The 27,813-nt window shown below is 33.5% G+C and overlaps 2 protein-coding genes across 2 annotated transcripts in view; both read right to left on the bottom strand.

Annotated features, from left to right (window-relative positions):
• Positions 1-27,813, bottom strand: part of LOC142343177 (tubulin gamma-1 chain-like) — a 243,883-nt gene that overhangs the window by 72,684 nt on the left and 143,386 nt on the right. The window lies entirely within an intron of this gene.
• LOC142342391 (uncharacterized) lies at positions 170-22,268 on the bottom strand. The gene is made up of 10 exons (XM_075393707.1): positions 21,887-22,268; positions 16,605-16,745; positions 15,865-16,100; positions 11,176-11,559; positions 3,821-3,988; positions 3,339-3,497; positions 2,545-2,829; positions 1,925-2,194; positions 878-1,196; positions 170-414 (listed from the first exon to the last, which is right to left on the bottom strand). The coding sequence occupies exons 1-10, from the start codon at positions 21,954-21,956 to the stop codon at positions 272-274; spliced, it is 2,175 nt and encodes a 724-aa protein (XP_075249822.1). The 5' UTR covers positions 21,957-22,268; the 3' UTR covers positions 170-271.

The raw sequence follows: 27,813 nt of genomic DNA, 5'->3' as shown, positions 1-27,813 counted from the left end.
TAGTTGAGCTCGGTTCGGAACATCATGTGCGAACTCACATTAACGAGCATCCTTGTTCGTTTACTACTCAAGAACTCGTTTTTATAATCTGACTACATTATATAGAGTGCAATCTCGAACCAGGCAAGAAGTACGGGCTCCTACTGTGTCTGAGCTGCGAAAGAAGGCATCAAGTTTTAAAAACAAATCTATTTGAAAAATAAATATTTATTATTTGACAAATGAGTGAAAATTTCAAGTTTTATCTTTTAGACTTTATTCTGTACAAAATTTAAGATAGAAAGTGTTGATCTGTGGTAGAAAAGTCTAGTCTAACGTGGGGAAGTTCTCTGTTGAGAAGAAAAGAGGCCAAATTGGGTCGTTCAGACAGAATAGAGTTGTACAAGAAGGCATTGTGTTGACGATTGGCAGGCTCTGAAAAATTATATTCCGGTTTCATAAAATAGCAAGCAAGGCGCACTTTTTAAAATAGTAATGCACTGGAATAATGACCATTTTTTATCACATAGTTATTTATCCTTTGGAAGTCAATTTGAATGCGATGATTCCCCTACTGTTCATTGTAATGGTTTTTCAATAAAATTTTAAATTTTTTCCCCAAAAATTTTCATTCTTCCCAGGTTTTAGCTAAGTTCTACGTGCCTAATTGGTTTTCAAAATATGACATCCGATCATCTTAATCAAGTCTCCAAATTTAACCTAAAAAAAGTTAACTTAGTTGATTTTAGCTCTCAAGTTAAAAAAAACTGAACCACAGGACAACTTCACTTATCGTAATTTATTTTTGGCGAACAGCAGCTACTATTGGTCAAAATTTATAATTTTTCCACATTTTATTTCCGTGAGGTGTTCGAAAGTAACCACTTGGTGAACTTACGTGAAGATTTGCGTGATCTATTTTCAATTTGCTTTTCTAATTCGAGCCTCAGATCTTCCATCTCGGCAGCTTTCCGGCTCAAATTTGCACTCGTCATCTCTAGTTCTCGATCTCTTTCGCATAGCTCACTTTGTGTCAACTCCAAAGACATCTTCAATGATTTGCTTTCATTTTGCAAAGATTCTATCTCCATTTCTAATTGGTTGATTTTGTTTTGCAGCTGGCGATTGGTTAATTCCATCTCTGATAGCGCCACTTTATCACTGTGAGTCTTTTTTGATGATGTGTTGAGCATTTCGTTTATAATTGAATCCTTTTCCTAAACAACATCTGTCCAGTTGCACTATTTAAAATCCCATTTGGTATGAAGAAAATCTATTTGAGAAATGGAATTAATAATTTTCCCCCATTAATAGTTTAAATTACAAATTAATAAATTATGGAGGATCATAGTCTGTCCGAATTAGGGGAGAGGGGCAACATACAAACGAACAAAATTATTATCTCTATCAAATTAAGTCTTGATTGCGACGCAGAGTTGTTCAAATTTGAAAGCTAATATCCATTTACATTCAGTTTAATTTGGCTGAAAACTTTCAAAATAATCTCAATGCTACGTAATATTCTTCGCTATAGCTATTATTGAGCTAAAGGCTCAAGAATATACAACGCTGACAATATTGCAAGATGATTCAGAAGTTGCATGTGATATGAATATTGGCCGAAATAATGAACAGGTGGCCTTTTCCTTGTTTTTCCTGGGTCTTGCCGGGAAATATTCCGGGAACTTATTAAGATTTCCGGGAATCGGTGCACTGGGCGTTCTCAAAAGTACCCTTCGGAATATTCAAGAGCTAATAGGACACGTTTCACATCTAGTGTAAATGAATCCAATCGAGATTGAGAATCTCAAAAGAATGATTCTGGACCTTCTTTTGTGGGAACAAAACCAATTTCAAGACCTTCTTTTGTGGGAAAAAATTAGGAAAACGCATCCTCTGAGGTTAAAATCATCTGCGAAAATATGAATACAAAACTTAACTTTACCTCCAGTTCTCTAGTGACGTATGATAGCCTAATCTGCATTTCATTTCTATCTGCGACCGCATCGGACAACTTGTGTTCCAGCTCCCGTTTCTCCTCGTTACTCTTTCTCAGCCAATTCAGATTCTGTAATTCCTGTTCCAACTGATATTCTATGTCATCTGGCTCAAACGAAAGGCTAGCCTGTGTGTTTGTATGACTCTGTCTCTCTTCTTTCGAGAAACGAAGTTCACTTTCGAGGCTAATCACTTCTTCTCTTAGCTGCGAAATTTCCTGAAAAGACCATTTATATACGGATACAATGAACCCAACTATTAATAAGAAGTCTAATATTGATTAACTTGAGGTCTTAACTAAAATTAACAATTCGAGACGGCATGAGCTCAGTTCAAATCCTCTCAATCCTATTTTAAGAAATCAATTTTTTTTTAAATTATAACGTAGAGAGATAAAAAAAAATGCAGAACATTTTTCTGGGTAGAACGGTGATCAGCACAATCTAGGATTTGCAAAATCTCGGCAGATTACCAGCAGATGTGTGCAAAAAGCAAAGCTTACAGCTTTAATAATCAATTCTTCAAATCCAGTAAACCGGAAACTATTTAAAAAAAGCTTCCACAAACCTTTTCAGCGAACTTCAGATCTTCGAGAAGATTTTCATTTGTTTCTTTTTCTGCCACAAGCTCTTTCGACAATCTATCTTTCTCTTCTTGTGAGACTTGTTCACAGCGATCGTTCATTTTCTGTTCCACTTCATCCAGCCGTGACTGAGTCTGTTCGTATTTTAAGTTCAGTTTTTCATACTCTCTCTTTTGCGTATCAACCTCTGACTCCAGCTTCAGTTTTTGGGAAATGAGATCTGTATACTTCTCGTTTGAATCACTCAAATTTTGCTCTAGGTCGCTGATCTACAAAAATTATTTATTTTTCAGTTGGAGTTCCTTTCACTAAAATGAACAAGTATTTTTCTTTGAAATAAAACTGCGCCAAATAAAATCTTCAAAAACGAACGCTTAAAACTAGAATTTTTTAAAGGCTAACTAACGAATTACTATGGCAAAGACTACATGTAGTGGGTACCGTAAGAAACCTATGTACATTTTGTCGTTATTGCGATACTCTGAAGCTATTTTTTATCTTGAACTAACGTAAGACAACAAACAAGTTTTTTTGGAACATGACTGTAATTTCAAACAATTTAAATTAATAATGAAATATTGCTTGAGAGATTTATATTCTCTTTTATAAAATATGTCGAACCACAAACCATTGGTTATAATTTTGATTGCCTTGTTTAAATAAATTTTTAAACGCCCATAATGTGAAGATTTCCCGGCGTTATTTTGAATAGAAGTCAAACTCTGCCAAGATTCTTGTAAGATTTGAACTCTCTCATCGAAAGTAAGTGTATACAAACCTGGTCATCGTATGACCCTTTAGTTGACTCGAATTTTTGCATTTCTTGTTGAAACCGCTCTTGCAGTGACTTGTTTTCCTCTTTCAGATCATCCAACTGTTTGTTGAGCTCTTCAGATTCTAATAACTGTTTTTCACCGTCTTCTTCTTTTGCCTTCAACTAAAAAGAAGAATAGGACACGTGTACAAGTTTTGAGTCCTTGGCTTTTTGTCTGGACAATTTTGTCTGCCATTATGGTATTCGGGATCGTTTTGCCAGGGACTATTTTCTCCGGATAAAAAGCAGTTAGAGTTGTACAGAACCCGTTGAATGCTTTGAAATTTTGTAAATCATTCACTTCAAATCTGAAGAAAATTATCACAATTTGCGTTGAAAATGGATCTTTGTTGCAGTTCTTATTATGTTCTCTGATCAAACCTCGATGGGAGAACCGAGTGAGCCTCCTTGTTATCTCAATTCATTGCAACTACATAACCACTCACCTTATTTTTCAGATCTGAGCTCTCGCGAGCTGCATCCTCGTTGAGTGCTACTAAATGGTCAACTTTTGTTTTCAGGCCTCTGTTTTCTTGGCAAATTTCGTCTTGCTCCTTCAGTAAGTCAGTGCGAAGTTGAGCTAAACGTTCTTGGTGCTCTAACGACTGATTGGCCTGAAATAAATGTCCAAACAATGACAGTATACAGCTGTTTCTTATAAGATCATGCCAGACCCGAGCAATCCATCTCTGATAAAATTAGTTTGTGAATGCACTGGTTGTCTTGGCTTATTTGACTAAACTGGCTGAATTTACAATATTTCAAAAACTCTGAGTTGAACAAAAATTTGAGGGCCTTTGAAAATTTAATCCTTTTCCCAAATTGTAAGTAAAGCCTTGAAAAAAATCTCAAACTCTCGAAATAAAATTCTCAAACTCTCGAAGAAAAAATACTCAAACTGGAAATAAGGATAGATTGAACAAGATTATAGAAACTGGAAAAATGATCACAGAAACCGTTAGCAAAACCTGGTCAAAAGAAAAGGTTGTCCCCGAAATTATAGTAACCCTCAAACATACGTAACTGCTCGAATTACAGAAAACTACAAACGATAAACACAGAGACGTAAACTAATCATCCAATCATCCCACGAATCTTGAAAATATCAGGTAATTTTAACGCTGCTTAAGAAGTTCGCTATTCAGCTAAAGTGTTCTGTAAAAACTCGGAGAATTAATAATTACAAGACGCAAATTAAAAAGTTAAACCATGCAGTCTGCAACCAAACAATTGCTGCTAAATTGAAAGAAATATAGATACGATTTCAATTAAGACCGATTTTTTTGGAAAAGCTGAATAAGTAAAAAGGTAACCAACAAAAAAAAACAACCAGAATTCCGGAAGAACCTAATAAGTCAGCTTATGAAAACTTGTTAGACAAACAAGCTTCCACTAGAGAAGAAGCTCGTTTGCATTTGCTTTCCCTGCCACAATAAAGTGCCTGGTTATCTGCCCTACTCTGGGAGACATTTATCAACGAATGAGTTTTTTTTCTGCTCTTAAGCATCGCCTGGGTGTCAGTTGGTACAAGAACGAGAAAAATTGTCCGTTTTGTAGCTCATCAACTCAAGATGAAAAGTGCCAGCATGTCGTGTCATGTTGTGGTTGAGGCCATGTAATCGCTCGCCATCATCGTATGCAAGACAAAATCAAGTCAGCTTCCTCTGAACACCATCTGTCACCCAACTACGAGCACAAGAGTTTACTACACAGCAACTCCAGACCATGCACCCTGTTTTCACATTTATTGAAAACTGGTCAGCCAACAGCATTGGATGTTACCGTCACTTCTCCCCTGTAATCAATCCTTATCGTAAATGTGGCGGAGTGTGCTTTTGCTCTGTCAGCAGCTTAGGACAGGAAGAGCAAACAGTACGCCCGGAAATATATAGAGTTTGGAATAGAACTCGGTCCCTTGGCACAAAGATTGTATGAGGGATTTCATAGACAGTTCATAAGAACCTACAATGAATCGCCATTCTGGCGGATAACACAAATGTGATGTCAGCTAACTTATTATCTGTAGTTTTAAGTGGGCTAGCTTAATCAGTTTCCGCTATAGCAATTCGTGGTCTTTAATCAAGTTGATTGTAAGAGACGCAAGACCTCTGATCTTCAGCTCACCCGTTAAGAGTTAAGTCTGTTCGACAATTTGTCACTAAATGATCGGAGACAACCAAAACTGATGATTTTTTGATGTCTCAACCAAGATTTCAGTAATACTTTTTTCCAAGAAAGCAAAACGCCCTCTCAAAAGCCTAACTGAACTCAACAACATTTGAATAAAACTAAAAAATTGTTAGTATAACCGTAGGTTTACAAAGATCTAATTCCCCAGATATTGTGAGATTGGGGTAAGTTTACACAAAATCTAAATTAAAGTCACCGAATGATGTTAATTTAGCTTTATATAGAACACTTTAATGGATTAATTTCAAAGTCATGGGGCCATTCAAATCATTCAACTGACAAAATGTTTCTCAACCAGAGAAATTAAGACAGAAATAAAACAACAACCAAACTAAAAAAAATTGTAACCTACTTTGATTGAGAACTATTAATTGCTCACGGAATTCACTTGTGGAGCTAACATCAAATTAGTATGACTACGAACAAGATTTCGCACACGCCTTGAAAAATTACAGAAAAATACAAAAATAAAAACTAAACGATTGTAACTACCTTGCCATAACCACAAAAAATGACAACCGCCTCTTTTTCTTACAAATTATCAAACGTGAGATGTCAGCAAAAAATTAGCTTCACACAAAAACTTTGCGAAGCTCGATCTTAAATCCCCATCAAAATCTCACGTTTTAAGGTGAGGGCAGGCAGAGGCGGGTGATGTTGTAAGCCGCCTTATGTTATGGAATTGCCTTGCAAGAAAGCACGGAACAACGAATAAGATACTCCTATAAAACTACACGTTTCTGAGAAACGGCACAACAACCCAATGCCTTATTGCAAAATTGCTGTATGCTGTCTTTTGAAAAAAAACATTTAGAACGATCACAAAAAGACATTTTCAGAGGAGCATTTCTACCTAAGTCAGGAGATCAATTAATATTCTTTTTTCATAATTATTTTATCAGTGCATTAGAAAATCAAACAACTGGAGAATCCTCAGAGCTATCTGTAATTGAACAAGCCCTAAGATCTCTAAACAAGGCCACTGCAAATGATTTTTCCCCGAGTAAAGAACAAACAAAACGTAGTGTAATTTTGGGCAAATACCAATAAAACTGTACGGTTATTCTGTTTATGGAAAATGTGGAGCCTCAGATTATGGCTCCTAAATTTTACTTGATATAAATTGAATACACAATCAGAAAACCCCTCGTCACGAGTATTTTTTAGAGTTCAATGAAAACTTGAAATAATTATCATATCAATTAAACAGCGGTTGAGACAAAAATTTAACGGACCCCGGTTTTCAACCTGCCGCCTGGTTTAAAGTTAACCAAGCAGTTTCCCTATAAGTACCGAATATTAGATGGTCTCATTAAAATTGTCTGAACTATTCCCTTAAACTGATGTTTTAGTTTTAAAAACAACTACAATACAATGCTCAATTCTGTCAATTCAATGAGCCAGATCTCTTATCAAGAAGATAATCTGAAGCATCAAAAGAAACTTATTTCCAAAATAAATAATCTGATACCAGTTTTCAAAACCAACAGCTCACTAGACCTGAATATTTGTCCCCAAAAATTTTTGCGCAAATCAATTCATACAAATGCAATTGCAATAAATACAATGCAATAAAAAATACAACTAATGCATCAGCTACAGTTCGGCTACAATTCTTGATTCAGCAAAAGCTCTCAGCTGGAATCACATGAAACTCAAACAAAATCTGGAAAAAAACTGCAAAAAACATAAAATTTTCAAACAAGGAAAAAGAAACCACGGTGGGCCTGGTAAAGCAAAACTTGCTGCTTCATTTTTTCATATTTTTTATCATAAATGATGCGGAAAAGCAGAGAGAGCTTAAAATTAGTTATTTTTGCTGATGATACACGTATAAATACTAACAATTTCGAATCAAATAGTCTTAAGAAATTTAATACAGAACTGTGAATAAATTCTGAAAAACTGTAAACTTAAACCAGCAATTTGAAGCTTTATTTCGACAAACCGCTTAATTTCGATGCACAGCACCCCAAAAAGGAAGGAAGAAAAGTTACTCTTATAAAATTGCTGACTGAGTCAACAGAAGTGAAGCAAAACTAAATAAGCAGGCGTCTTTGTTGGAAAAACATAAACCTGAGAGGGCATAATTTACACAAAGAGCAATATGGCTCAAACCATTGAAGATCTTAATAAGTTGGAACCTGACTGCTTCAAAAAGCACAAGGCTTATTTAATTTCTGATCCCTCTCCAACATAAATAAGTGTTCTTATTTTTGTTTCACACAATCAGCATATTAAAAGACAGCAGGGAGCGAAGGTGGCGAAAAAAAGTTTGCCTTATGAGTAAACAGTGCAATTTAAACAGAGATGCTATGAATACGTGATATTTCGACAGATGTAGTGTACTCGAGAGAATGAATGCTTTCAGTACAATCGGTTGACCCCGATGTTTTTAAATTCTTTCAAGTCAGCGCTTACAGAGACTGATTTCTTTTCTCTGCATCGAATCTTTAACCTATTATTGGACTTGACTTGACTTTCAATGAGTGAAATATTAGTTTTTTTGCCTTTTTTGATTATCAAAGATACAGAGCATGGATACAACTAGCAGTTGCAAAGGGCAGAGTATTGTGAGTAAAATTGAAAACGATAAGAAAAAAGATCCTACAAAAGAAGTTTGTAGCCTCCGCAAAACCGTAGCAGAACAACAGAAACAAACTGATGCACTAAAAGATGAACAAGGAAATATAAACGACCACCTCAGGGCTCAAAAACGTTATACGAGGAAAGATAGTGAACAATTATTAAACCCCCCTATTGCCGCCAGAACAGCTAAAGATGTTACGAGTGAGACGTTTTTTGAAAAAGTTTTGCAAATCAAGCTGGTGTATTGTGATATTAAAAAACGCCATATCGTACCAGAGACATTGAAAGGTAAATCAATGCCTACTGTTTTTTGAAAGCTTCTCTACTACTACTAAAAACCTAAAATAATAAAAAACAAAACTTGCAAAAGGTGAAAAACTAAATCAACTTACTGAATATATACACAAACGAACCATTGCCTGAGTGCGAAGCACTAATCAAGCAAGAGGAGAGCAAACGAAGTTTTATCACGTCTACTCATAATTACACTGTCTCTGTTATGGTGAGTGATGATAAATCGCACAAAAGAACGTTTGTTAGAGTAAATGAATTTAAGGATTTTGGACAAATTGATCCCGGTTAAACGAAAACGAGCTTTCGAAAACACCTTCTCGGCAATTGATCAGGAGATGCCTGATGCTAAATGGTCAAGCAACCAAGCAAACTAAATTGTACCTGCTCCAAACTCACGCGGCAGTACATGAAAATAACTGACTGTATCTTAACTTTTTCTGTTTGTAGTATTTTAATTCTTTTGTTGCTACAAATGAAATTAATGTCTTGTTTCTAGCGAATAATAATTTTTTCATCTAAGACGTAGAACGTAGGTTAAAAAACTATTATTTACTTTTAAAATTATTGTCCGACGTTTGCGTTTTGGTCTCCAACGGCGACTTCCGCGGGAAAACTAAACTTGTTTTGTGATTTTTGCAATCCAAGTTCGGTTGTTTGGAGCTGACTACTTTTCTTCTACCTTCTTCTCGCTTTTTGAGCTGAAACCTGTAATTTACTTGGAGTACGTCCAAATTGTCCAATGCAGTTAAAGTAAAAAGAAAGAACAGAAACAGTTGATGATAACTTGAAGTAACAAAATCTTTTTTTTTCTCTTTGTTTGTTTAAACTCGTATGCTCTCTTTTTTCTCTCCCTCTTCCTCATATATGAAGAACTGCATAAATCAAATATAATTAAGGCTATTGTTTATGTATGAAGGGGATTGATTTGGCCTGTGTATTCGCTTTTTATGAGTAAAACAACAGAAAGACAAAAGACGCTAGCATTACAAAAAATTCAACAATCTTGCTGCAAAACACTAGATCATTGCCGCGAAAGTTTGACGACTTTAAGGTTCAATTGAATGCTGTGGAACTGAAACTGATTTGATTTGCATTTCAGATACTTGGTTTCTGCACAGATTTCCAGTGAAATGTTTTTTTTTCGGATGGTTACCTCTCCTTCTTAGTGCCTTCGAGAAAAAAACTAAGAAGAGACATATGTCTCTATGTGAAAGAAACTTTTTGCTACCGAGTGGAACAGAAACTAACAGCAAACAATGTGCATATCATTAGTGTTGCGGTGCAACTGAAATAATCTAAACTATTAATATCATGTGTATACATTCCAGCTAACGCTACAAATTTTGAGACCTTCAAGATATTAGAAAATTATCTCGATGAAATATCTCTTTTTCTTCCACCAGAAACTCATCAGATTATTCGTGGTGTTCTTAATGTTAATTTTATTCAAAATGGAATTAAACGAAAGCGTTTGAGAAACCTAATGAACGGAAACAACCTATATATTCCCAAACCTTTAACACCAACTTTTGGTTACGACCAACAAAAAGTTAACACGTGACCTGCATATTCAAAAACACGACAAAATTTTTGACAAAAAATGAATACATGCAAGACAAAAAGAGTAAAAACTGTTTTTTCCAAGTAGACTAATATAGAACTGCAACCCTCGATGGTTTCCAATAATAATGTTTACTCTTTGATTCGAATTACCCCCAAAAATTGGAAAATTTTGGAAAAATAGAATGTTCAAAAACCAAAAGCAGAAACCGAGGTGCAATACAATGGAAAATTTTTTTAATTGGGTTTTAAAATCCTTTCATTGTTAAGGTTTTTTGCCAAAAATAGACCTTTTCAGCAAAATTAGTAAAATTATGGATATAAAAGCAGTGAATTATAAACAGTAAATTTATTTAACCAGTTGCAATTGGTTATACTTTATCAAGTTTTCTATAAAAATTTGAATTTCCAGTACCAAAAAAGGAGTGATTGGTGCATGTCAGAAACAGTTACAATTTACAATAGTTTCGAAATAGTTTCGAATTTACAATTATATCAGCCTATGTAAGTTTCATAGCACTGCGTTTCTATTTGTTCTATCTCTGGCATCTTAATACTCTCTCATTCATCGTCGACTTCCAAATCTTAACTTAACTCTCAACATCTCACTTGTCCTCAAATAAGAACTGTATCTGCACTTGCAAGTTTTGGCCAAGACGCACAAGTCTGCCAAACAAATGATGGACATGATTATAGTTCTAGATTAGCATCTTTGCATCGCTCTTTTCCTTTACTGGTCCGTTATAGGAAACCAGTTATAATAAAAACGCTGAAAAGCTGAAATGACCCAAAATTTCGCTAACCTGAGTGTAACAATTCAGCGAAGAGTGAAATTTTTTGAAGTGAAACTTGGACGGAGTTGATAAACTTTACATTGGGTTGTCTGGTGTTATCATTACGGAATATCTCAAGTTCATAGGTGTAAGCAATATCACCAGATTGGGGGATCGGTGGTGTAATATTCCCCCAAAATATGATCACAAGTTAATATATAATATCAAATTAAAATTAGATTTTGCTTCGTAAAACTAGATGTTCTTAACATATAACTGACGTTCAGTACAAATTTCAGCCCATTCAGGTCACATCTAATAAATTACCACATTTAAGAGATCGAACTGGGTAATCTGATTCGTGGGAAAATATAAAAAATTTTAAACAAAATTACCTTTGCTTGAAGCAAATGAATATTTTCCTTCATCACATCTTGATATTTTCCCTGTAGTTGTTTCAACTCCTGTTCATGATAATCATTTTTATGCTTTTCCTTCGACTGATCATTTTCCAGAGAGCTGATTTTCTTTTCGCGCGCTCGGATGTCACGTTTCAACGTTTCAATTTCTTCAGAAGCGCCTTTTAACTCGGCCTGTAACTGTTTGACATTTTTATTGGACTCTTCCAGGTCTAATTCAGTGGCACTAAGCTCATTTTGGGTTCTTTCGCAACTCTCAGAAACTTGTATGAGTTCGCGTTCGAGGTTAGAGACGATTTCATCGTATTCCTTCTTGATTCGCTCTATATCATCCTTGTCGTGCTCTGTAGGCGCTGGGGCCTAAAATACACCTGAGTTTCATCGGCACACTTTTGAAAGAGTTAGCCGTTAAAACAAGTTTGAAATTGAATTTGAATCGAAAATTTGTCCTTGGCAAGTATCCGATTACTACTTGCAGTAAAAACTTTTTTGTAAAATTTTTTTTTAAAAAGCAAATTTCCCCAAGTACCAGCTTGGTTTCTCTTCAAACAATTGGAAAAAAAATTTTGTTGGTTATAAGCATGGTGAGCTCTAAGAGCGATTGAGCAAAATTTAAGTCCTGAACTACCATCCAAAAAAAACTGAATAAAATTACAAGTCAACCATCAGCAATTATGAAGAAAAATGTATCGTAATTAATCATATGGCAAATATAATTTCAAGATCAACCTACGAAAATCTAAATTAAAATAATACAGATAAAAACACAAACAAGAGAACTCTGAAAAAATATGGAATCTATTTTAAAAAACGAGTGACATCAAAATTAATAGAAACACATATTTATAACACCTAAAGAAGATCCACACAACATAATTATATTCAATGTTCCTCAGTCGAGACCAGATGGTTATCTTGCAAGATTCTGCCAGAATCTTGCAAAAACTGCCTATCTTGCAAGATCTGGCAGAAAAATGGTTATCTTGCAAGACCTGCCAGAAAAATGGTTATCTTGTAAGATTCTTGCAAGTTCGTTCCGGTCGAGCTGTCCTCTTATTGGCTCTCATTCATGCAACACATTTCATTTTGAGCAGAAATTAACTTAAGAATCAGTTGCGTGTTTTTTTAAGAAAAATAAAAAACTTAAATAGATTTTAAATCAGGAAATATGAATTATCTGAATAAAATAAATAAAAATCTGCCTTTCAGAACTGTTAACGCAAAAAAATTTACTATTAAAAACTATTTTCTTTCAACTTTATCAAGATTTACAACACTACACGTCTCGATTAACTTTTCTGATCAAAAAATCATTTGATATTATTCTTTGCATCTTAAACAGCTTCCTTTAATTTAATTCAACTCCTTACGTTAAAGTTTTCTTGCGAATGGACAAAAAACGTGATTATTCACGGCTTGCCATTTTTTTGAGCTTCGAAGGACTTTAGAAGAGCTGTCGCGCAAATCTCTTGTTGTCAGAATTAATCGCCTTAATCAATTCATCTTGTAGGATCTTGTGCAAAAAGTGGATGTATTAGAGGATTCTAGCAGAGAAATGGTTATCTTGCAAGATTATGGCAGAAAAGTGGTTATCTTGCAAGTTTCTGACAGAAAAATGGTTATCTTGCCAGTTTCTGGCAGAATGAATGGTTATCTTGCAAGATTCTGGCAGAATCTGCCAGAGTCTTGCAAGATAACCATTCGAAATCGACTGGGGTTGAGAAAACGTTTTATTAATTCCGCTTAGAAATAAAAACGTAAAGTTCCAACAACTCAAGGCAAGATTTCAAAATGCTATAAACTCATTAAAAATGATATCCAAGTCAATAAAAATATTAGCTACAATGTAATACGATTGGATTGAATGTATTTTGCTTCATAAGAAGGCCGTAAACAGTGGGTCAAAGTAACAAAAGTACAATAAAAAACTTATTAATATTTTATGAAAGCACAGAGTGCAAGTAAAAAACCATTAGCTATCAACGCTATCGGGCACTGAAACCAATAATTACCGGGTCGAGGCCGAATGGTTATCTTGTAAGAACTTGTAAGTTTCTGGCAGAAACTTACAAGGCGATGCATCGCCTTTCAAGTTTTCTTCCAAAAAATTGCAAGTTCTTACGAGTTAACCAATCGACTTACAAGTTAATTACAAGTTAACCATTCGCACACACACCACACACACACCACGCACGCATATACACGCGCGCACACACATACTCGCACACATACACACGCACATATACACACATACATACACACACAACCACACACACATACGCATTAAACCGTTAAAAAACGTTGCAAGGCTTGAATGTAAATGGATGTTTGAAAAAAATAGAATCTGGAAAAGTGTGAATTAAATTATAAAAAAGGGCATGAAAATGAAGGGCCACTAAATTATTTTTAGAAAATACTGATATATGAGTTTGAAAGTTCAATCAGAGTCAAAATTTTAGGAACTTTTTTTTAAAAGCAATCGTGAAGAAGCTAATTGAGATCAACAGTTTTTTAATGGAATTGCAAAAAGAATTCTCTTGAATTGATAAATATCAAAAAGTAACCATTTTGTCTACTTGGGTCGAATTGTATTATGTTATTCAAACAGAACAACTAACTCCCACGCGCTTTCTACGGTAAATGGCTGAATGTTAAATGGAATTTACCAATAAGAGTTGTTCTTGACCGGAACGAACTTGCAAGAAACTTACAAGTTAGCCATTCGCCTTAAAAGTTCTCACAAGTTAACCATCTTTTGCAAGAAACTTGCAATTCTTACAAGTTAACCATTTGGTCTCAATCTGGGTGGTGTCTCATTAGAAAGTGAATACAACGTGTGTTCAATCAGAGATAAATCGAAAAAACCAACAAAAAAACGGCAAAGCTTCACTATTAATTTTTTAAAACCAATAAACTGGAATTACAAATATAATTCAATTAGGCCTCATGAGAATCCTGATGATTGTTATCATTAGTGACGATAAAAGTCAAGACTACAAAACGGACAGCTAATAGGGTCAAAACTCAAACAAGTTAAGGTCACCAATAGCAACAGCTATAAACTAGAAATATAATTTCCTTTAGTTATTTCTCACTAAAAAATTTATTGAATCATTATAGATACTAGGTAAAAACAAATTAAACAGCAGAAATTCAGAGTCATGCTAAAAATGAACTACTTTTTTGAAAACAAATATTGGAAACCATTATCTTTGATCTGAACAACTTACATGCTTTCATTTTGTGCTTCATTAGAAAGCTCTTAGAAAGCATTAGAATAAATAACAAAATAATTTAAAAAACTGATTTTTTAATAACAAGATATTTGGTTTCAGTTGCATTTGTAAAATTTTATCAAGACTTTAACAACGGTGAGTAAAATAGCAAAGAAACTTAAATCAAATAATAAACAGATTTTTCAATTACTGGGAGTGATCAACTTATTGCGTAATTGCAATTTGTGACGACATTAAAACTGAAAATATTTCAATATTGTTCTAGATCTTGAAGTAAATATGTGGCTATCGGAAATATGTTTCTGAATATTTTTTTAGAAGTAAAAGCAATGAAGACAACCTAGCATATATTTGGTTGAATTTAATCAGTAATTTTTGGAAATTTCTTGTAAAGGTGCATCTCATGATCCCGCTGAAGAGTTGTAGAACTCAACGGAAATAAGAGGAACTAACCCATTTCGGCCATTCACATTACCCGGATCTTGATAAACATGACGTCATGTGTAATTTGGCCGTCTGGATTTTTTTCCGAAAGTCCAATAAAGACGGAATGCACAACAGTGTGCGATCAACGCGAAAACGGTTGACGGGTCTTGCGTCCACTTTATGCGGGTGCACAAGTTTTGACAGGTTAACATCTTTTCCAAAATTACTATCAAGGAACTACTTCGAGGGAATTTGTTTATATACAACCGGGACAACAAATTGACCAGTCGACGATATGTATACTATCATTTCTTTAATTATTTGACTGGTTAATTTTTTATTGAGAAAAATTTCTGGCACAATAGGGAATACTCGGGATCAAGTGATCTCTATCACTAAATTTCCAAATTTTGCTCTTTCAAAATTTACATTGACATGCTCATGAGGAAAAAAATCCAATATGACAACAGTCAGTAAAGACCTTCACACGTCGTTTTCTTTTGTTTACGCCTGTATTAAATCGTCTCTAATTTTGCGTCATTTTTTGAAATTTTTTGTCATTTTTTGTGACAAATAGTCGTTTTTGTACACGTTCCCTTCCCCTAAGTGCAACAAATTTGGACTTCTATACTAACCACAAAAAGAGTAACTTCTTGCAAGCAAATAACGGAAAAACATAAATCGGTAGAAAAAATGAGCGATCAAACTTAAAAGATTATGACTCTTGCCAATGGAAAATGGCCATTTCTGAGGTGCCCCTCATTACCACAGGCGCATCGAAAATTAGAATCAGTGATAGCTCATACTATAAATCCTTTGTTTCAGCGACCAAGTTTCGCATATGCACCCAATTACAAACTATGTGTTGTTATATTGCAATATGCTATTAAATTAGCACGTGCGTTCGGGGCGCAACCTTCTGGGCGTAGATGTTGAATACCACTAAATTTCGAGTGGGGGGGTAGATACTATGGTTTCCAAAAAATGTTGATTTTATACTAACTTCTGGTGTCTTTTCAACTTCAAGCTCATTGATTTCTCTCTGCTTTTCCTTCAGCAGAGCATTAAGATCTTCGTTCTCAGTAGTCAGTAAATCCATCTGCTCATTCTGCTCAATTTCTTTTGTTGTTTTGTCTTCCAATTGAGATTGTAAATCAACTATTGTCTGTCTCAGGAGTTCCAACTCCTCTGCCACTTGTGTTTCCAGTCCACCATTCTGGGCCATGCGAAGCTCACCTTCTGTATAACGCAACATCGGGTTTATTCTTACACAAAAATGAGAATTCTAACTTTCTTGAGTTAATTCAAAAAATTCAATGTGCTGCTTGATTATAAAAGAGGAGACTATTTTAGACGAGTGGCATCTAAGTGGGGGCTTAAATTTAATCGAAGGAATATATATATATATATATATATATATATATATATATATATATATATATATATATAGCATCTAGATAATGCTTTTAACAGCTTACATATTTTCTTTTTATTGTTTTTTTAAAAAGCTTTTCTTGAATCCAGCACTTGTTTCACATAATATTATCTTAGAATAGCAAAATAATTACTGAAAGTAAAGTTAATGAAGACAATTACATGTTTCAATCATAGTTCGTTTATGTTAAAATAAAGCTTTTCACAATTTTAATTTGCAGCTTACCATGATTTTGTATTTAGAGACAAAGGTACGAAAGAAAAAAGAGCAATTGTTTATCAAAATCGAACAAAGGAAAGATAGCGTGCCTAGGATGTCCAATTCCTCTTCGAGACTCTGAAGTTCGCGTTCTTTGTCTTCCTTGTACTCCTCGAACTCTTTCACAAGATGATCATATTTGGAATCGGGGTCTGACATTGTAGTGGGATGTTTGGATGACGAGGTTAAAGCTAAAACAATGCTCACAGTGCTTGATCGAACTATAACTAGTTGCTGACATCTTATTTTTAGTTTCAGCACATTTTAAAAAGTCATAGCAATATTTAAACAAAGCAGGCAAAATTGCAAGGAATCGAGGGGTAAAAGTTCAAGCAACAAATAACCATACTTTCTTCTTTAGGTAGAATTCGAATAATGAATAAGTCCTCCAATAGGCTGTACCTCTACTGAAATAACAACAATTTTCATTGAACCAATCGAACAGCAGTTCACGCGAAGAATTTGTTGAAAATTATTGCTTTGTAGAATCGGTTCCTGTCAACTTCAGCAAGACAGATTTCATCCATAAGCCCGTGTTCGAAATATCTGAAGGATTCTTATAATATTATCTCATAAAGTTTTTGGCATAATACATCTCCTGATCTAATAAAATTTGGTAGACCTTGAACAATAGTTTTGAACGCAACAGTTTCTAACCCAGATTACGATGACACATAAAATATAGCCCCAAATTGCTTGAAAATAGCCTGCTTGAGGCCTTTAGTTAAAACATATTACGGAGCTCAAAGAAAAAAAGTTGTTATTAAAAAAAATCTAAATTTTATTTCAAATTCTATGCTTATTTCCAAACGAAGTGAAAAAAGTATAACAGGAAAACTACAATTCAAAGAATTTTCATTGACTAGAAACAATTGTGAACTGATTTGGGAAACCAGATAGTAAAGTCTGATAGCTCTTACTCTTAAGCCGCTGGCAAAGAAAGAGCACTGTGGAGAAAGTAATATTTTGTTAGGAGGTCCCTATAACTCTGCTTGAAAATTAGACAGATTTCACCCCATCATGCCACTCGTTTTTTTGATGAACTTCCTATTTTGGCCTGATGAAAATCGCAGCCCAACCTAATTTCCGAAAACATTAAACTGGGTGAGCAGATCTTAAAAAGGAGACAGCGCTCCAAAAAAATAGATTTCATTGAAAATTAAAAAACACACGATGGGACCAATAATAGACCCGCTTTAGTTTTACAACTATAAATGACAAGGAGGCTCGGTAATGTGCGTACGCACATAAGATTCCGAACCCGCTCATCCACATTCTTGACTTAATTGGCTACTAAATGAAGACGAGACAGAAAACTTTCAAAAACAAATATATCGCTCCATTAACAGCCAATGGAATACAATAAGGTCACCCTAGAGGTCCCATGAACGTTGCTGATAGTATGACCAATAGAAAGGACAATAATAAATATCAAACAACAAACATTATTTACGACCAAAACTCGATTTCAATAATAAATAAAATCACAACAAATACAAACTCGCATAAGATAAAATCTAAACAAAAAAATTTAACCTATACATCATTAGAAAACATAGAACCAGTCCTCAATGCGACTGGTTAATAGGTCGTCAAAAAAGCAAAGAGGTTGGAATTTCAAAAATACGTTTCTATTTTTGAAAAGAATTATTTTCACTGAAGTCCAAAAAATGTTCTTTTATATATCTCCAAAGGAAGCAATTGAGACATGTCATCATCCACTGTTTAATTGCGCAAAATTTCAAAGCCAATGGGACCTACGATTATTGTTATCAATATTAAAAAAAAAACAAAAATCCTAATAAAATGTACAAATACAAAAAAATCTCAAATGTTTTGTTAAATCTCGTAGTAACAGCAGTAACAAAGCCGAGAAGCAAATGTTCGGAGCTAAAATCAATAGAGATTAAATTATAGTTCACTGAAAACGAGTTGCGACCTTTGTTTGCAGAGACTGTGCTACAAATCGACCAAAAAATTAATTAAAAATAACGAAGCTCAAAAACCCAATTATGTTTTTGAAAACAAATATTTCCAAAAGTCATAGGAGACTTCAAAAAGATTTCAGAAAGCAGCGATCAATTAAATAGCAATACCTCAGGAAACCAATTGGGCCTGTTAATAATGAGACTAAGTCACGACCCCTCAAAACAACAACAAATATATACAGAAGCCAAAACTTCAACTAATTTTACAAGATCACACTGTTCAAGGCAAATTTTCTATAAGATGTTACCTACAAGAACTGTATATTGTTAATTTTTGCTCATTTTAACATCAAAACGTCTTCCTTATAAAAGGATTATGTAGACATGACAACAAAAAAAACCCAAAACTTAAACAATATAGAAGACTCGAAAATTTTATATGAAATTAATTTTCGAAGCAATCAGTCATAACTATAACCAAGCGCAAAACGAATTAAAAAACTTAAGACGCCAAAACTAAGTGAGACTTCTAATTAGTTGGATTGAGTAACTTGGTTATGAAAATGGAAGCAAAAATGATACAGTTGGAAATATTTCCTTTTTTTCGATTTGACAGTCATTATAACAAACAGCTGTGAACTGAATTCTTTATTTATGTTCAGTTAAATGTCCTTGGTAAGCTATTGACACCTATTTCTAACCTATTGATTAAAGAAAAAGAAAGACAAACATAGTCAAAAAGAAAAAAATCCAAAAAATTTGCGAGAGAACTCTGTCTCAGCCCAAAAAGCATAAACTATATGACAAAAACAATTTAATTTTCAGATACGCGTTTTTCATCGCTCTACATTTTCCCTATTATGCTGTTCTTCAAATGCACGTTCTTCGTCAATAATGCAATAATACGACAAGGAAACAAAGTGAACTCTTAAAACATGCAGTTATGCTCAAAAAGTTGAAAAGGCGTAGTATCAAAACAAAGGACAACAATTTACAACCCACATGAAAATAGTTTTTTGCCTGTTTTTACTGGAATTGCACCCGAAGTTGAGAGAAATAAGATAAAATAGTGGCAGAGTTCAAAAATTTATTGATGTTTTCTTAAAACAAATAAATTCAAAGTCATAAGAGACATTAGATAACAACTGAATGAGGTGTCAAGGTTCATTTTTCATTTATACCTCCTAAAACATAACTTGCTCTTTGACTGGGACAATAAATTAATGGGTCTAAAGTTTGGGCAAAAAAGATAACAAATGAAAACATAGTTCAAGAAGCACGTAAATTTTTTTTTACGAAATTATTTGTTCAGAGCCAAAGAAACCACGCGCTAAACTCTGAAACCGTAATAAAACTCGGTTTTTCAAATAGTATCTGTCACTAATTGAGTCCTGATTTGAATTTCTTGTATGCAAAGAATAGTATATAAAAAATCATTTACTTAGCGGAAATTGTTTGAAAAAAAAGTTGCGCCCTATTAAAATCTAAAAAATTTTATCGTAAGGATATATGGCGAGAACAAGATCCACCCAGATGCTGCTGCCCATCTAACAAAAAACTCATTTGTTCAAATGGTTGCAAAATAGATCAATTTTTTAACAAAATCTTTCAGTTTGTCGAAAATAAAATGCATTTTGTATATATGATGAGTTTAAGTTTGCAAAAAACTACCAAATATTTGAGTCCAGAAGACTCAGAAAGCTAGTGAGGGTACAACTAGCTCTATTGTCAGCTTTAAAAATATGGCCGCAGTTTTAAGGTAATTTCTTTCTGCAAATTCAAAACAAGTCGGCTGAAAAAGCAAATTTGGTCCCAATTTTGGTCCCAAAAAAGTAGAATTTTGAAAAATTTAGCATAAATTCTAGCCAACAAACTCAAACCGAACAATTCAAACCGAACAATTCAAACCGAACATGCAATGGAACATATCAAACGGTGAAATCTCTTTATGAGGTTTTACTCGAGAACACTATTTCATGTAATACCCTTCACAATATGCATTATTGCCGCCTGAAATTCTGGTGAACTCATTTTGATATTACACTAAATTTTATCTTGCAAGATGTTACAATAAAAAATCATCTTTTGAGATCTACATTTATCATAAAAGCATAAAAGGAGCTTCTGATCGTATCCTGTTAAAGATTGAAAAGTTCCTTTGGGAAACTTTTACGAGGAGAACACAAGAAAGCTAGAATGCATCCGTTAAGATATTCGTTATGTATGAATTAGCCAGACGATAAATACTGCTTAACATCAGATCTCTTTTGAATAAAGATTAATTTGATTTTATTTAGCAAAAAACTCTGAGCTAAATTTACACTATAAAACGTTCTTTTTTACGATCGTCCAAAAATTACATTATGAGATTGCGCACAATGAGAACGCCTTCTAACATTCGTCAGTGATCTTGAAAGAAACTGTACCATTGAAACTTTTCCTAAAAAAGGGCACACAAAAAAGTTGAATTAAAAATCTGACAATCATCTAAGTTTATAGGTTGTCCTTTATATGTTGGACAACTGAAATTCAACGCAACAAATTTCTTAGGGATTCAGGCGAGATCAAGTGAATCCATTAATAAACAGTCCCAAAAAACTATCGCCTACTGCTTTATTTACTTCACTTCCCTATTTATGTCATTTTTGGTTAGTTGACTTATTGGACAATATTATTGTCAAATTTTGCTTTTATAGTTTTTATTAACGGAGACAAAATTCAAGTCCGTCTTTAAATCAAAAATAATTAGCGCTTGATCTGGAAGTCACGAATATGAGTTTGAATAATTTTAGTATTGTAATAAAAGTTTGCTTTGCCACGTTTTTGCTTCGTACGACTCTTCAAAATTTCCAGTTAGGAAAAACATCGAAATGTATTTTTCCTGCTTTTCAGCATCTTTTTTATTTAAGTTCTTCAGACAGATTATTTGCACAAGCAGATTCTTTAGGTTTTTACTAAATAGGAATTCGAAGATATATTTTCTCTAATCTTTTTTGACGAGTTTCTTCAGACAGAAACTTTTTCTTCTGTACTGTTAATAATAAGAATTAATATTTTCTTGGAACAGAATGTTACTGTTATATGCTGACAAAATCTTACAAGATCAAAATTCTGCCAAGATGTCCGATAAAATCTGAGAATTTCCATATATAGAATTTCTAAAACCACTGGGACAACCTTCTCTTCAGTCTGTTTTGGTTGACTCGTGTACGGTTCTAGCCTTTCTTTTTTACAGACTAATTCACTTAAAAGTATAGCTTACATTAAAGAGTTCGAATAATAACTTAAGACAGGCAGCTTCTACTCCATTTCATACTTTTTGAATTTGCTCATAAACACTCAATAATCAAAAACTGGTATTTCGTTAGTAATTATAACCCTAATATCACTAAACATCAACTTACTTGAAGTTATGGCAAAATTCGTATATTGTGTTCTTCTATTCTGACTGATGGGAATTTTGGAAGACGCCATCTTTGCAAACAACACCTTGACGCGATCCAGCCAAAACCAACCACAGATACAGGTCAAGTTCTCGTATCGACTTCTTGTTTATGGTGCCACAAAACAATGAACAAAGACTTCTCATTTTTGCGCTTGAACGGGTACAAATGATAGAAACTTGTGCGTTTTTGAAGTCACAGGGCCCTTGTAGATGATACTAATAGCAGTGGCGATTATTTATTACATTCAACAAAAAATAATTATTACAGATTGAACCAAAACAACAATTTTAACTCCGAGGCAAAAACGTGCTTCTTAGACAAGCAAAATCATAGCAGGTGATTTATGTGTAATTAGTTGATAAACAATAAATACTCAAAATTTAACGTGCTCGTGATTTTTATGAAGTGCATCTAAGAACTCAAAGTTCACTTATGATTATTTATAAACACTCAAATCACGTTTACATGAATAAATATTTTCATTAATAATCGATTACATGATGGAATGCAGTAGAAAAATTGTTGATAAAAATTGTTTTACAAATGAAGAACTGTTTTTAAAAAACCCCAAGTCCTCAATTTGGCTACTAAATCTACCGAAATTATGTAGATAATGATACAAGTACTGCTTTAACATTTTTTCAAGCTTTCAGTGATCCTTTTCTGGACGATCAATAGATTTGAGCCAAAAAATTTCAAGCAATTCGGTCAGAAACTCATAATTTCACATCTCTGTTTCTTTTTGCATAACTTTAATATAAAACAGTCTCCCAATATCATCTTTCCAAAAGTTAGAGAAACAAAAACGTTTCAAATCTCTGACAGCCTCTCGTCTATTTCGCACTTTGAACAAAATACTGGAACTAAATAGTGGAACCCCTTTTATCGCATCCTTTTTAAATGTTGGATAGATTTCAAATCTAAAATTTCATTTCGATTCTCTAGCTTTCCTTTACATTTTAGAACCAACAAAGAGTCAACGCAAGATTTCATTTTTTGTGGGCAGCTCACATGCTTCGTTCGCAGATTTTTAATTTTTAAAACTTCCCAGGCCTAGGCCTCGACTTATGAAAATACTTTAAAAGTATAGTAGGGGGCAATATTTATTATAATTACACGGTCGAGCTTCCAGTTCAAGTCGAGCCAATATGTTTTTATTGGTCGAGCTAAATTTGTTTAATATCAAAGAATACAGCGGTATAAACAAAGAACTATTTATTTTTGCTCGATCCTTCGACTTTGATCAGCACCCACACCACTTTTTTATGTTTAACGCGTTTCTATTACTGCATCAAAATTTACTTCGAAGAAATTGATCGAGAAAAGCCGAAAAATTCCAAAAAAACAAGCGAAGTAAAAAAATTAACCAGCCTCGCCAACCTTTTGCACCTCAAACGTTGTTTTTCTGAACATTTTGAATATTTACATGAAAAATTACATGAAGAAAAGATATTGACAAAAATGATATAGCATCTGATAAAATTCACCTACTTTGCCCCCCCCACACACAAAAAAACTAGGTTGTGCCAAAAGACATTGTTATACAGGTAGCCTGAAACATAATTTTTTTAAATGACAAAAAATTGAACAAAATTGATTTGATTCGTTGAGGGAAAATGGAAACCAAAAGAGATGACAACGGCCAAAATATATCTTTGAAAGCTTACAAAAATATGAAAAATTATTACTGTAAGAAAAAATATTTTTGCGTAGCTGTTGAGTGGCTTGCTACAAAAAAGTGTCTGTTTGTTCTTCCACAATACTGAAATCAACAAAAAAAAATTGAAATTGACAAAAATTTTGTCCATGTAGAAGAGAGATTGAAATTATCAGAATTTTTTACAGAAAATGACAGAAGTGTAAAAAACGTTAAAATTGGTTTGCAATTTCAACTAGATTCTGAAAATACACATAAATCAGCTTTTAAACGGAAGGCTATTCAACCCAATACTAATGACAGCCAGCAAAATCTCTATTAAACTTTGATAAACTGCTGCATTATGACTTAATGACCGGGGTTTATCCTTACTTTTTATTTTGTTATTTTGACTTTAACTTTCTTCACTACAATGCATAATTCAATGAAGCATTGAACTAAATTTTTTTCATTTGAAATATTGAGTGAGATAAATTAGGGGACTCTGGAGATAAAAACAATCATGACAATTGAAAATTTATTTGAAGGCACTTCATTGAACAAGGTTCAATAACAGAACTTCAACTAAAATAAACTAGAAAAAAGTAATGAACTGTTTTTTTATTAACACTGCAAGTAAAGGCATAAAACCTCATTTAACTAATACGGGTTTGCTAATGATAGCACAGCAATAGGCCAAGAAGTTTGTCAGAAGTGATAGAAAGAAAATACCAAAAAAATGGAACAAATTTTTGGTATTTTTGTCAGTTTTCGCCGAACTGTTTTACATTTACAACTTTGTTTATACTTGATATGAAAAACAGGGTAAATATTCAGAGTTTTTCAAAACCTACTTACAGCAACAATACAAAAAATCAGCGAGAAATTGCAAATATTTGCCAAAAAATCAACAGCAGAGCATATCATCAAAACACTATCGAAACAAACTTTGAAATTATGCAGCATCAGAATCAAACTCAAAAACATCTGAAATGAAAATCTTCAAAAAGCTGAACAAAAACCTTTGATTGCTTCCAGTATGTTTTTGATTTTTTTACGCACCGCAATTTCTCGCTCTCTCAAAGACAGCGGTATAAACAAAGAACTATTTCTTTTTGCTCGATCCTTCGACTTTGATCAGCACCCACACCACTTTTTTATGTTTAACGCGTTTCTATTACTGCATCAAAGTTTACTTCGAAGAAATTGATCGAGAAAAGCCGAAAAATTCCAAAAAAACAAGCGAAGTAAAAAAATTAACCAGCCTCGCCAACCTTTTGCACCTCAAACGTTGTTTTTCTGAACATTTTGAATATTTACATGAAAAATTACATGAAGAAAAGATATTGACAAAAATGATATAGCATCTGATAAAATTCACCTACTTTGCCCCCCCCCCCACAAAAAAACTAGGTTGTGCCAAAAGACATTGTTATACAGGTAGCCTGAAACATAATTTTTTTAAATGACAAAAAATTGAACAAAATTGATTTGATTCGTTGAGGGAAAATGGAAACCAAAAGAGATGACAACGGCCACAATTTATCTATGAAAGCTTACAATAATACGAAAAATTATTACTGTAAGAAAAAATATTTTTGCGTAGCTGTTGAGTGGCTTGCTACAAAAAAGTGTCTGTTTGTTCTTCCACAATACTGAAATCAACAAAAAAAAATTGAAATTGACAAAAATTTTGTCCATGTAGAAGAGAGATTGAAATTATCAGAATTTTTTACAGAAAATGACAGAAGTGTAAAAAACGTTAAAATTGGTTTGCAATTTCAACTAGATTCTAAAAATACACATAAATCAGCTTTTAAACGGAAGGCTATTCAACCCAATACTAATGAAAGCCAGCAAAATCTCTATTAAACTTTGATAACCTGCTGCATTATGACTTAATGACCGGGGTTTATCCTAACTTTTTATTTTGTTATTTTGATTTTAACTTTCTTCACTACAATGAATAATTGAATGAAGCATTGAATTAAAATTTTTTTCATTTGAAATATTGAGTGAGATAAATTAGGGGTAACTCTGGAGATAAAAACAATCCTGACAATTGAAAATTTATTTGAAGGCACTTCATTGAACAAGGTTCAATAAAAGAACTTCAACTAAAACAAACTAGAAAAAAAGTAATGAACTGTTTTTTTATTAACACTGCAAGTAAAGGCAAAAAACCTCATTTAACTAATACAGGTTCCCTAATGATAGCACAGCAATAGGCCAAGAAGTTTGTCAGAAGTGATGGAAATAAAATACCAAAAAAATAGAACCAATTTTCGCTATTTTTGTCAGTTTTCGCCGAACTGTTTTACATTTACAACTTTGTTTTCACATGATATGAAAAACACGGTAAGTATTCAGAGTTTTTCAAACCCTACTTACAGCAACAATACAAAAAATCAGCGATAAATTGCAAATATTTGCCGAAAAATCAACAACAGAGCATATCATCAAAACACTATCGAAACAAACTTTAAAAATATAAAGCATCAGAACCAAACTCAAAAACATCTGAAAAGAAAATCTTCAAAAAGCTGAACAAAAACCTTTGATTGCTTTCAGTATGTTTTTGATTTTTTACGCACCGCAATTTCTCGCTCTCTCAAAAACAGCGGTATAAACAAAGAACTATTTCTTTTTGCCCGATTCTTCGACTTCGATCAGCACCCACGCCACTTTTATATGTTTAACGCGTTTCTATTACTGCATCAAAATTTACTTCAAAGAAATTGATCGAGAGAAGCCGAAACATTCCAAAAAAACAAGCGAAGTAAAAAAATTAACCGGCCTCGCCAAACTTTTGCACCTCAAACGTTGTTTTTCTGAACATTTTGAATATTTAAATGAAAAATTACATGAAGAAAAGATATTGACAAAAATGATATAGCATCTGATAAAATTCACCTACTTTGCCCCCCCCCCCCCCACAAAAAACTAGGTTGTGGCAAAAGACATTGTTATACAGGTAGCTTGAAACATAATTTTTTAAATGACAAAAAATTGAATAAAATTGATTTGATTCGTTGAGGGAAAATGGAAACCAAAAGAGATGACAACGGCCAAAAACTATCTTTGAAACTTACAATAATATGAAAAATTATTACTGTAAGAAAAAATATTTTTGCGTAGCTGTTGAATGGCTTGCTACAAAAAAGTGTCTGTTTGTTCTTCCACAATACTGAAATTAACAAAAGCCATTGGCTCCATTTCTAAATGAGAATACCTAAAAGAAGTTTAAAAAATTGATTGCGGTTCATCAGCAGTGGGTTTAATGGAAAATTTCTGGACCAATGGGTATCACGGAGATCGAGTATCGCATACTTCTATAATTGTGACTAAATCGGGCAAAGTCTGCCAGAGGGAGATGTGCTTTGTCCTCCACTAATAAATACACACGCTAGTGATCTCAAAATTTTGCTGAAAACGAATTGAACGCGAGCAATATGCCGATGACTGTTTGTTATACTCGTTTTTTTGCTGTTGACTACAGGGATTTGCGCAAAAGTTGCAATATGCACCCTCGTTTTCTAAAACAAGAACTAGATATAATTGTCAAGGAAACGGAAAAACACAAAATTTCAGATCAATCCTAATAATGAAAACTGCTGTTTTGATCGATAGAAATTGGTATTAAATTCGTACTCAAAAAACAAATAAAAGTAATTTGGCCAGAAAACAGATAGTAATTTCTATTCTAAATCTCAAGTTTAAAAAATCTGGCAAAAAATGGCTCCTGGAATCAAAATTGTAAAAACAAAAAGGTTTGCGCTGCAAAAAAACCGTGAAAATTTCAAAAGGTTCTCATCTTTTTGTGCTGAAATTTTTGTGAGATTCCAAAAAAAACATGTAATTTTAACATTGGAGCGACATTTAAATTGGATAATAAAACAACGGTCTTCAGATCGGAATATATAATTAAAAAAGATATCACACTCAATCAAAAAATAGGAGGATTGCGACAGAAAAAATTGACTAGAGATGCACTCAGTCAAGTCTTTTTTGATTATATCACAAAGAAATAAATATCCTCTGTATCATTTGATGACTGGAGCAAAAAAATTGCTTTCCATGACAGTATGATATGTAATCTAACAAATTCTTCTCCAAGCCGGTGCAACTACAGGGAACAATCTGTCTAAGTGCCAACCTTTATCAACCATCACAGCAGTACAATTAAAAAACAGGAAGATAATTAGGAGAAAACGTTTTTAATACGTTTTTGGTTATCTGTGGCTTTACT

This window comes from Convolutriloba macropyga, chromosome 7 (genome assembly GCF_964194025.1).
Source record: "Convolutriloba macropyga chromosome 7, txConMacr16.3, whole genome shotgun sequence".
Classification (NCBI taxonomy): domain Eukaryota; kingdom Metazoa; phylum Xenacoelomorpha; order Acoela; family Convolutidae; genus Convolutriloba; species Convolutriloba macropyga.
The sequence above is the reverse complement of the archived record's forward strand: the minus strand, read 5'-3'. Positions and strand labels throughout refer to the sequence as shown.